Source organism: Clupea harengus, chromosome 7 (genome assembly GCF_900700415.2).
Source record: "Clupea harengus chromosome 7, Ch_v2.0.2, whole genome shotgun sequence".
Taxonomy (NCBI): Eukaryota; Metazoa; Chordata; class Actinopteri; order Clupeiformes; family Clupeidae; genus Clupea; species Clupea harengus.
This window is the reverse complement of record NC_045158.1, coordinates 6,495,315-6,507,367: the sequence shown is the minus strand read 5'-3', so window position 1 is coordinate 6,507,367 and position 12,053 is coordinate 6,495,315. Positions and strand designations below refer to the sequence as shown.

General features: G+C 45.3%; 1 protein-coding gene across 1 annotated transcript in view; it reads left to right on the top strand.

Moving 5' to 3' along the window:
• The window catches only part of sh2b3 (SH2B adaptor protein 3), a 32,082-nt gene extending 20,240 nt beyond the window's left edge, over nucleotides 1-11,842 (top strand). The window contains exons 3-8 of the mRNA XM_012815850.3: nucleotides 1,627-1,728; nucleotides 2,180-2,274; nucleotides 6,635-6,726; nucleotides 8,222-8,436; nucleotides 10,139-10,310; nucleotides 11,378-11,842. Coding sequence (XP_012671304.1) covers nucleotides 1,627-1,728; nucleotides 2,180-2,274; nucleotides 6,635-6,726; nucleotides 8,222-8,436; nucleotides 10,139-10,310; nucleotides 11,378-11,751 — 1,050 coding nt within the window. The 3' untranslated portion in view covers nucleotides 11,752-11,842. The remainder of the gene's footprint in view (nucleotides 1-1,626; nucleotides 1,729-2,179; nucleotides 2,275-6,634; nucleotides 6,727-8,221; nucleotides 8,437-10,138; nucleotides 10,311-11,377) is intronic.
• The last annotated feature ends 211 nt before the right edge of the window (nucleotides 11,843-12,053 follow it).

The window sequence follows — 12,053 nt, the reverse complement described above, 5'->3', positions numbered from 1 at the left end:
TGTCTATATGAGTGTGTGTGTGATTGTGTGTATGTTTCTATAGTGTGTGTGTGTGTGTGTGTGTGTGTGTGTGTGTGTGTGTGTGTAGGCGGAGGTGAAGGGCTCGGGAGCACTAGGTCAGTCTCCGCTCTCCCTTTATGTCCAGATGGAGACATGCTCTGTCTAATCCCAGCAGACGGCCTCAGACAAAGAGAGAGAGAGAGAGAGAGAGAGAGAGAGAACCGTGTACTTAACCACGTCCAAAGACTTCAAAACCCCGATGAGTCAACAGCTGGCCAGGACACTTCCTCTCCACGCACCCCTCTTCGCCACCTCCTTCTCGTCTCATTCACCTCTCACTTTCTGTCATTCACTGTCTCACATATTCACGTCACACATATACATTACACACACACACACTGTACACAAACACACACTTACGCTCTTCAACACAAACACAAGTGTCGCACAGGAAGACAGACAGAAAGGTGAAATTAGGGGCTAATTGCTGTGAGAAGATGTCTGTTGTGCAGAAGGTCTGAGAGACTTCCCTGACTGGGAGCCCCTGTCTGTGGGTTGTCAGGAAAATGGGGTGAATCACCGCAGTGTTTCCCATTGAGTCAGGAGAGTGTCTTGAGTGTGTGAGCAGTGTGTGTCTGTGCCTTGAGTGTGTGTGAGCAGTGTGTGTCTGTGCCTTGCGTGTGTGAGCAGTGTGTGTGTCTGTGCCTTGAGTGTGTGAGCAGTGTGTGTGTCTGTGCCTTGAGTGTGTGAGCAGTGTGTGTCTGTGCCTTGAGTGTGTGAGCAGTGTGTGTGTCTGTGCCTTGAGTGTGTGAGCAGTGTGTGTCTGTGCCTTGAGTGTGTGAGCAGTGTGTGTGTGTGTGTGCCCCCCCACCCCATCCCGGCGACTCTGTGTGGGGAGCGCTTATGTTTGATCTCCGCCATTTATTAGGCGCGCTGTTCCTCTGCCTTGGCGTTAGCTGGTAGTGATCAGGTCGTGCAGAGGCGGAGCCAATTCATGGCCGACTATTCAACAGGGAGCATTGAAAAGAATGTGAGTCATCGGAAGGAGAGAGACAAAAGAAGAAGAACAAAGACTCCATGTTGTGACCTGTGTGTAAATAAAAGGAATGAGAGTGTTTCTCGAGCTTTTATTTGCACCGGTTAAATGTGGCCGAGCCCCAGTGAGAGATGAGCTGCAATGCTTTTGTACAATAAGCCACACAGAACACGGAGCCCACTGAACACTGAACACACAGGACACTGAACACACAGGACACTGGACACGCAGAGCACTGAATTTACTGATGTTTGTTGATAGGCAGGGTTCCCCTGACAGCTTAAAGTGTTTAAATGTTCAAACACTCCTGTGTTAACACTCCTTACTTATTTTTATATATTGTATATATTTATAACATAAACTTAACATTATGTTAATGCCTTGTGTGTGTATGAAATTTGATATTTCTTTTTCTCTGTGTCACATTGTTAAATATAGTAGGTATTTTGCCAGTGTTGATGTCTGTGTCACTCTGTCCACTGCTATCTTTGTCTGTCCCTCTGGTCTGCCAATCCGTCCGTCTGTCTGTTTGTCTCTGTCTGTCTGCCTGTACACCTTCCTGTATGTTTATCTCTGTCTGTTTGTTCCAGGGCTCGAGTCCCAAGCTGACAACCCGTTGCTCAGATATCTTGGAGGTTCGGCGCTGCAATCGTCTGGAGATGCCTGACAATGTCAACACGTTTGTTTTAAAGGTGAGACCGCGGAGACGCTCGCTCGCGGATGCTTGTTCCTCTGCTCTCTCTCCCTCTGCTCTCTCCCTCTGCTCTCTCCCTCTCTGTTGAGCAGAAGTCATTCCTCCTTTCCCTCTTGGCCTCTGATCAGCCACACGAAGAGCCTGGCTTTCTTTTTCCAATTCCTCTGAATATTTCCATGTCTATTTTTAGCTTTTTTTTTTTTTTTTTTTTTTTTTTTTAAGAATGAATGGCTCTCTGACCTTCCAACTGACACTGATCATCCCCACTTGCAATTTTCCTCCATTGGCCTTGTGTGTGTTTGTTTGTGTGTGTGTGCATCTTTGTTAATGTTTACATTTGGGACATCTCTGTCTTAATGCTGGGTGTGTGTGTGTGTGTGCGTGTGTGAAACTTGTGATAATTCTCTTTCTCTCTGTTAAAGACAGTAGGTTTGTGTTTGTGCCTGTAGGTTAATCACTATCCAGGCAGTCTCATATTCGAGACAGAAAATGACCAGCAGGTTAGCTCCTGGACTACAGAACTGAAAGAATGTATCAACCACAGGTGAGTCCACACATGTACTCTCTGCTGTTCATGGCTATTCTGTGACTTTGTATGCTGTAATTGCAGTTGCATGCATGCGTGTGTGTGTGTGTGTGCGCGAGAGTGTGTGCGTGCATCCATGCAATGTGTGTGAGTATACGAGCTGTTTGTGTGTGTGCTCTGTGAGTGCATGTGTGTGTATGTTTGTGTGTGTGTGTGTGTGTGTGTGTGTGTGTGTGTGTGTGTGTGTGTGTGTGAGCTGTTCAAGAGGAAGCTGGGGGAGGTCTCAGTGGGGGAATCTCAGGACCTTTCACATTTCTGCAGATGTCTGGAATTCTCTGTCTGACTTCCTCTTCTCAGACACACACACACACACACACACACACACACACACACACACACACACACACACACACACACACACACACACACACACACACGCGCGCACGCACACACACACACAGACACACACAAAACTGTACAAACACAGCAGGAGACCAAGAGAAAAAGAAGGGGGAGGAGAGTTGGAGCTGACAGACCATAGAACAAAGCAGGCTTGAGAATCAGTATAAGAATCACGGTGATGAGAGAGAGAGAGAGAGAGAGAGAGAGAGAGAGAGAGAGCAAAAGAAAGAAAGAAAGAAAGAAAGAAAGAAAGAAAGAGAGAGAGAGAATTAGAGTTGCGAGATGACGCAGACACACATAGAGAGCATTTGCAGAAATTAGCATGTGCTGCCTTCCTGTTATTGAGATTACTGAGAATTGAAGTCTGCAATTCAGCAGGATCTCAGCTGGCCTGCTTCTCTCTCTTGCTTTCCCCCTTTCTTTCACTCTTTTTCTCCCACATCACGTTCAACCCTCTCTCTCTCTCTCTCTCTCTCTCTCTCTCTCGTCTATAGTGTAGGCCTTGTGTAGGACGGCGCTGGTGCTGGGGTATCACATACAATAACATTTTGCGTGTCCAAGAATTACAAGAGGCACTTCCTGACCAGACCAAGCCCCGAGGCTTTTGTGTGGGTTCCCTCCCGGCACTTCCTTTAGGCGCTGGCGTCCCATTTTGCTCCTCTCTCCCTTTCTCTCCTCCCTCGCTCCCTTCCTCTCTGCCCTCCTTCCCTCGCTCTGCACTGTTCGTTTTTCTTCCTCGAGGACTCCGGGCTCCGTCTTTGCCCTGCCTTACTCCCTTCTACTCTCCCTCCCACTCTCCCTCTCGCTCTCTTCCTGTTGACCCCCTTGACCCCTGTCCCTAACCACCCCCCCCCCTCCTCCTCCTCCTGCTCCTCTTGATCTCCTCTTGATCTGAGCTACGCTTTCCTCTCTTCCTGGTGGCGAGTGTATAAGAATCAGGGTAGCCATCTACACCAGTGTTAGCTAGTCCAGCTGTAGTTGGAGTAGCTGAGGTAGTATGCTGCCTCTGCTTTAGATGGGATGTAGCTGTGCTTTAAAAAAGATTACTGAAATGAAGCCACACATCAACATGGTAACACTCTAGACTTAGTAATAACAACAGGGTTAAACATTGATAATGTTTCAGTATGTGAACTACCTATCTCTGACCATCACTGTGTGTTTTTTGATGCCAACCTAATCTTAACAAAGACTAAAAGGGAATTTTTGGTTCAAAAGCGATTCATAGATGATAAGGCTGAAGCAAATTTCACTAATATAATGAGATCGTATGAGCCATACAGTTATGACTGCTCCTTAAATGACATGGTTGAGGATTTCAGCATTACCTTGTCATCTGCTTTAGATACTGTTGCTCCACTAAAGACTAAGAAGAGGTCAAATGACAGAATCTCCCCTTGGTTAAACAATATTAATGTTAATGAGAGTAAGAGAATCTGTCGGGCAGCTGAAAGGAAATGGAGGAAAACTAGACTCACAGTTCACTTCAATATATACAAAGAGTCAATAACTGCCTATAACAAAGCAATACGTATGGCAAGAAAGGATTACTTTTCCAAGGTTATTACAGAGAATGCTGGAAATTCTAGAATATTATTCTCCAATATCGACCAGCTACTCCACACTGCCCCTACTCCACCGCAGTCCTCCGCATCAAAATGTGAAGAACTCGCACTGTTCTTCAATAACAAGATAACTTCAATTAGAGCCAGTATTATTTCTGATGTAAACGCAGATGGCCTCAGAAAACACTGTAAAAAAGATGCAACCATGGGAAATTTCACCTGCATCACATTGGTGGATCTTTGTAAGACTGTGACTGAGTGCAATTCCTCCACCTCATGTATTGACCCTGTACCTACAGCATTTTTTAAGCGGGTGTTTGACAGTGTTTCAAGTCATGTCCTGAAGATTATAAATACATCTCTTCAAACTGGCATCTTCCCAGATGCCTTCAAACAGCTGTTGTAAAACCCTTACTAAAAAAAACCCAACCTAGATGGTAATGCACTGATCAACTATAGGCCGATTTCCAATCTTCCATTCATTAGTAAAGTACTTGAAAAGATAGTTTCAGTGCAAATAAACTCCTTTCTCAAAGAAAACAATATCCTGGAGAAATTTCAATCAGGCTTTAGAACATGCCACAGCACTGAAACTGCTCTTACTAAAGTAATCAGCGACCTCAGACTAAATTTGGATGCAAATAAGGTCTCAATCCTGGTCCTCTTAGACCTAAGTGCAGCATTTGATACTATTGATCATGACATCCTAATTCATCGTCTTGAAAAGTTAGTTGGGCTTTCTGACTCTGTATTAAAACTGGTTCAGAACATACATCAAAGGGAGAAAGTTTTATGTCAGGCTTGGAGATCATGTGTCTAAGAAACATGACATCTGCTTTGGGGTTGCACAAGGGAGCTGCCTTGGTCCATTATTATTCTCACTGTACATGCTGCCACTTGGGGACATCATTAGAGAACACAATGTATGTTTCCATAGTTATGCTGATGACACGCAACTGTACATCTCTGCTGAGCCAAATGATGCTGCAGCAATAAACTCCATTACTACCTGTCTTTTGGCGATAAATAAGTGGATGAGCAATAATTTCTTAAAGTTAAACGAGGACAAAACTGAGATCCTACTAGTCGGCCCTAAAACAAAAAGAGAAATGCTGTTTAATAATTTGGGGAAATTAACTCCCTTGATTAAATCGGAGGTTACAAGTCTTGGTGTTATTTTAGATTCAGATTTAAGCTTCAAGTCTCACATTAACAAGGTGACGAAAACATCATTTTTCCACCTTAAAAGCTAAATAGCTAAAGTCCTGCCATTTATAAATCAAAAAGATGCTGAAAAACTGATTCATGCCTTTATTTCAAGCCGTCTTGATTATTGTAATGCAATCCTTACTGGCCTCCCAAAAAAAACAACTGAGAGACTTCAGCTCATTCAAACTCTGCAGCTCGGCTATTAACCAGAACCAAGAGGAGAGAGCACATTAGTCCAGTTTTAGCTGCTCTGCACTGGCTTCCAGTAACTTTTAGAATTGACTTTAAGGTCCTTCTCCTAATATACAAAGCCCTTAATGGACTAGGACCAAGTTACATTGCAAACTCCCTAGTCAAATACTTGCCCTCAAGAACACTGCGATCATCGAATGCTGGTTTATTGGAGGTTCCCAGCAAAAGCCGTAAGAAAATCAGGGAATCAGCATTTGTCAATTACGCCCCAGTGCTATGGAACATACTGCCTATAGACATCAGGGAAGCCAGCTCGCTTAACATCTTTAAAAGAAAACTAAAAACGTACCTCTTCACATTAGCCTTTAACTAGCTACCACTTCGCACTATATATATATATAAATACTTTTAATTTAATTTAATTTAATTTAATTTAATTTAATTTAATTTAATTTAATTTAATTTAAATCTCTACTGGTGATATTAAGGGGTTAGATTAAATATATCTTTATAATTATAATTTTTTTTTTTTTGCACTAAATCTGAATTATGTTTCTTTGATGTCTATTTTTATGTGCATGTAATTTCTTTGTGCATATTATGTATTTGCTGTAAAGCACTTTGAGCTGCATTCTTTTGCATGAAAGGTGCTATATAAATAAAGTTTTATTATTATTATTATTATTACTGAAAGAATGGTCACTGAGTAATGGATGAGACAAGGCCAGGTTGGCAATGAAAGTGTGGCACAAAATGTTAGGCAACTCAGGTGTGAGACTTTATTCAGCTTTATTCACCACTTGTAATAAGTCCAAAGCTCTGTGAGGCTAGGCACTCTCTTATTATTTCAACAAAGCACATTCATTTGTAAAACACACACACACACACGTTCCTGTTCCTTTTCTGGTTGAAATGTATGTAATGAATCATCTAGTTATTCATCAGTAGTGTGTGTGTGTGTGTGTGTGTGTGTGTGTGTGTGTGTGTGTGTGTGTGTGTGTGTGTTTTAGGTCCGACAGTGTGGATTTGGAGCTGCTATCTCCCTCTGTGGGAGACTCCAGTACAGGAATCAGGAGAGAAAGCTCCGAGTCTACAAGCCAGGGTGAGTATTCACTGGCAACCTGTAACCAGCAGGATTGAGATCAGACCTCACGATCAGATCACTGTGCAGCTCTGATCTCGACTCTCAGTGATCGTGTGGGTGAGGTTTCAGAGGTACTGCCCTGAGGCGCATGAGCTGTCAGTCGCTGCAGAGAGACTAGTTTCTTTGTCATTGAGGCAAAGCCTTGCTTAGGTTCAGTCATAGACAGGGGGTTCAATTGAGAATTGTAATGTGGGAGGGACCTGTGGTTTCAGGGTTCACAAGGGTGCACATCAGCAACATCGACAAAATATTTTTTTATTTAAAAAAGAAAAAGAAATTCACACACATTTCTTACTTTTCTTATTTTTATACACATTAATAAGTAGGCCTATGACTGACATAATTTGACAGACGGTACATAAAATATATCTGATATATATGATCATCATCATATATATATATATGATCTGCACTGACAACCCTCTGCTCTGAATGTGGCAGTGTGCAAAACTACAGCTGAAGGCAATAAAACATTTCTGTTAATCAGGGTCAAATTTAGGAATGGTGGTGTTAGGCTACCACTGAAGGAGAGAATATTCATACAAATTAATTAAATAATTACTTTGAAAGGGAATTAATTTACATTCTACTGATATTAAAATACACACAGACATTCATTAATTGATGAATTATGATTGATGTTATAGCTAGGAAATTATCAAACTAGCATGCATTACCCACCCATGATGTAATCTGTATTGCTTTTATATTCTGCTCAAACCACTCTAGCTAGCTTGACAATTTAACATCAATTTGAGCTTGCCAGCCAGCTTAATGTAACAGTTAGCTAGCTAGGCAACCTGTCGCTTACTATCTTACGTTAACGTTAAACAGCATGGAGTAAAATCGACACGTAGCCTACGTTGTTAACGCAGAATATCAGACATTTTTACATCCTATTTCTCTCCCTACTTGCCATCCACCTATATGTCTGGCAACTGTGCCGTCTGACTGACAAAAAAGAGGGTTGATCTGCAAGGTGGCTTTTGGCGATATCCATTGACGGTACGAAGGGAAACCCCGTGAAACCTCTGATGTTTGCAAGTTGCTACATTTTATATACTCTACAGCCACATACCAGTCGCTGCAAATAATGTAGGGTTATAAGGCCTACAGGAGGGAGCGAGAACGTGTTTTAGTCATCGTTTCAATTATGAAGACCGAGAAGTGTAAACTTGTTAGATACATTGTTGTAAATGGATGTGGTGAGATCAAGCCTTTTGAAGTGTGTGTATGTGTGTCAGTGTGTGTGTCAGTGTGTGTGAGCCAGGGCTGAGCCCCGGACAGCCTCTGATCAAAGGCTGAAATACTGTAGAGGAAAAAGTGTACTCGGCAGTGAGAAGAGAATATCCAAACACTCATACAGCCATGAACTGACTTGTCTGAAAATATACACTGTTCGCTCCCTTGTAAGACATCCTACCTTCTCACCCCCCGCACCCCCACTCTCCAGGCTCTCCACCTTTCTCCCCACCGGAGCGGGTGTACCACAAGACGCATCACTTCCTGTCGTCGTACCCCTGGTTCCATGGGCCCATCTCGCGGGTGAAAGCAGCCTACCTGGTGCAGAGCTCGGGCCTTGAGGGCCACGGCGTGTTCCTTGTGCGGCAGAGCGAGACGCGACGCGGGGACTACGTCCTCACTTTCAACTACCAGGGCAAGGCCAAGGTAAGGGACCAGCCTCTGCTGGAGATTCATCCCAGACATGACTGAATATCATGCAGTGGCTGAGCCAGAGCTAAAAAATCTTCTGCCTTATTAATGAAAGCTGATCCTTGCCTTATTTTGTGGCTTAGGTTTCAGGTTATCACACACACACACACACACACTAGTTTCATAGAAGCCTGATATTTTAATTAATTGTACACATTATATCATCATACATTTGTATTTCAAAGCATCATGAAATGGTATTTGAATTGGATAGGTCCCAAGGGGCTAAATCACTGGAGGCTGAGTCCCCAGACAACGTCACCCACCTGTGGCTTAGTAATAAATAGGGCACCTTTGCTGTTGCCTCTTGATGCACATTTTATGAGCTCCTGGCTTGTGCCAAGTCTTTTCTCTCCCCCTTCCTTGGTTTGAAACAACCCAAAACTGTGGCAACATTTGTTGCTGGCTCATCTATTTAACAGACAGCCACCTGGACAGTTTATGGAAATACCACCATCAACTTGGAAACCCTAAAAACAAACCTAATTTGAAAGCGGTGTTATTAAAGGTACAGCCCGCGATTCTAATCCGATACGCTTGCTCCTCAAGGTCCCCTTGCTGTCTGTTCTGTTTGTGTGCTCACAGAACTCTGGTGTTCATACACAATCCTGGCTCTATAGATGGGAAACAAACATAGTGGCTCGGACCACGGCATAAATAATTCCAGCCAATCAACCCATTGCTGCAGAAGGGGTGTCATTTGACGAGCTGTTGAGCTCTTATACGAGCTCTGTAACTAGACTTTTGGTGCAGCGTACATGATCATACGTGCCAAGTCGAACTGAAAGGTTCCATTCGTTGTGACATGCTATCAAATCTTTCAGATCTGAAAAAGGTTTCATAGTCCTCCAGCTCAGACCTTCGGATCCTGAGATACATCCTTCCTGGCAAAACAAAACACAACATCAGTCTGACTGGATGAGACAACAAAAATCTCCTTGGTGCAAATTCTGCAACTTGACAGTCTAGTCCTTTTGGAAGTATATCTGCAAACGGGAAACTTCACTACTACACAAACAATTTGACAATTCTGACTGATTTTACGTCTTCTAATGGCACAGGAGAAGTGGTCAGATATATATCTTTGTTTTTCCAGCATGTGGTTATATATGCTGGGTTTCTTTCCAGCATCCTGTTCAATAGCCACCCTTTTTATACATTCCAGAGACAGCAACTGCTTATGAACTTGTCTGTTATTGGCCTACAGCTTTAGGACAACTGACCTAAAATAATCGTATAATAATCGATAATGCTTAGTTGTAGACATCAACAGATTTTGTGTTCTTTTAAATGAAAAGCATTGAACGTCACTCTAGAGGCACACGTCTGAGAAGCGCTAGTGGTCCCGCGGACCTGCAGCTACAGTGTGACCTTTGTGTTGTTGGCGCCACACTTTCCTGGCTAAGGGAGCTCCAGCAGCGCAGCGCTGGGAGCCACTTGGGATGCGTGGTTTGCATAGTTTAATCCTGCAATGTTTAGAGAACTCATTTCCTGTCTTACCTCTCTATGAAATGTCCTCTGTAACCTCTCCTTTTCTCTACCAACCCCCCCCCCTCTTCTCTCTCTCTCTCTCTCCACTCCTTCCCTGCTCCTTCATTATATTTTTCTATTTCCTGTTCTCCCTCCCTCCCTTCCTCTCTGCTGTTCTTCGCTGCAGCACCTGCGTCTGTCGTTGACGGAGTGGGGTCAGTGTCGCGTGCAGCATCTGCGCTTCCCCTCCGTCATGGACATGCTCAGTCACTTCCGCCTCTACCCCATCCCCCTGGAGTGCGGGGCCGCCTGCGACGTCACGCTCTCCAGCTACGTGGTGGCCAGTGCCACCTCAGCAGGTACTGTAGCCCCCCCACACGTGTCCACACACACACACACACACATATACATACATACACATACACACACACACACACACACACACACACACACACACCAACACACACACACACCAACACACACATACACACACACCAACACACACACACACACACACACACACGCATACAGACATACACACACACACACACAAACACACACACACACACTACATACACACACACACATACATACACACACAAACATACACACACACACACATACATACACGCACAAACATACACACACACACACATGCCTGCTTAGTTGCCAGGAAATAAATGTAGAAACGCATGCATGTACACACTCAACCTGGACCACGCACAGACGTGTTAATGCACTGCCTCTGTCACACATGGATACAAATACATGAGCGTATCCCTTGATACAACAAGTTATTAAGCAGATCCACTGAAGAGCCTGTATCTAGTCTTCGATCACAGAGCCCATATCTAGACTTAGATCCCCGGAGTACCTGATGGTAAAAGTTAAACCCAGGCAGATAAGCAGGGCTCTTGAGAACTGGAAGTAGAACTTGTTTTCTGCAGAGGGTTGCTGTGTGTGTGACTGAGAGATACAGCTGGTCTGTGAGAGACCAGGGGCACCAAGGGGCAGGATTCCCACTTCTTGTCTTGTGGTTTAGACAGCTACTGAGCACTTCTGAGAAGTCATGCAGGTTACAGACGCACACACCAACACACACACACACACACACACACACACACACACACACACACAGACACACACACACACACACACACACACACACACACACACACACACACACACACACACACACACACACACACACACACACACACACACACACACGCACACACACGCACGCGCGCGCGCACTCCCTTTTGCTCTCTATTGTTATCGCTGTGTGTCTCACACAGTCATGCACTTGCGCAAGCACACACACTCACCAGGCACTTTGAGGAATCATTCAAAGCCTGTCTCTTGTGTGTGTGTGTGTGTGTGTGTGTGTGTGTGTGTGTGTGTGTGTGTGTGTATCCGCTCACAGGTCAGAATTCCCCGGCAGTGCTGGTGCCCTTCTCCCTGCACCGCTGGAGCTCCGAACCCAGCCTGGCGCTGGGCAACCCGCCCAGCCGCTCCTGCCTCTCCCCCTCCGTCAACCCCTTCTCCTCCGCCCTAGCTCCTTTGGGGTCGGCCCCGCACCATCGACCCCTCGCGCACCCTCAGCGCCCCCCTGCCCTTCCGGAACGGCCCGCCCCACCACCCCTCCGCCGGAGCGAGTCAGTGGGCCGCCGACCGATGCTGCAACGCCACACCAACCCCCTTACCCCCCTCCTGCCCCAGAGGGACTCAGACTACGAACTGGAGCCCCCGGACAGGGGTCACAAGCGAGCCATCGACAACCAGTACATGTTTCTCTGACAGCGAGCCATAGAAAGGCCTGCACAGCACTCCATGTAGATTCCTTTTTTTTTTTTTTCTCTTCCTCAGACCAGTGAACCCGCACAGAGACGTCTACAGTCTGCACTTAACACGTGCGGAGGGGGGGGGGGGGGGGGGGGGGGGGGTGGCGGCGGCAAGACCGCTGAGACAAGTTGCCCCTGTGCCCTTAACAGGATGTCTCTGCTGAGGCATCGACATACAGCACTTGTACCATAGACAGGGGGGGATGCAAGAGACCTGTCAGCGATCACTCCCCCTCCCCACTGACAGGTGGAGCTGCT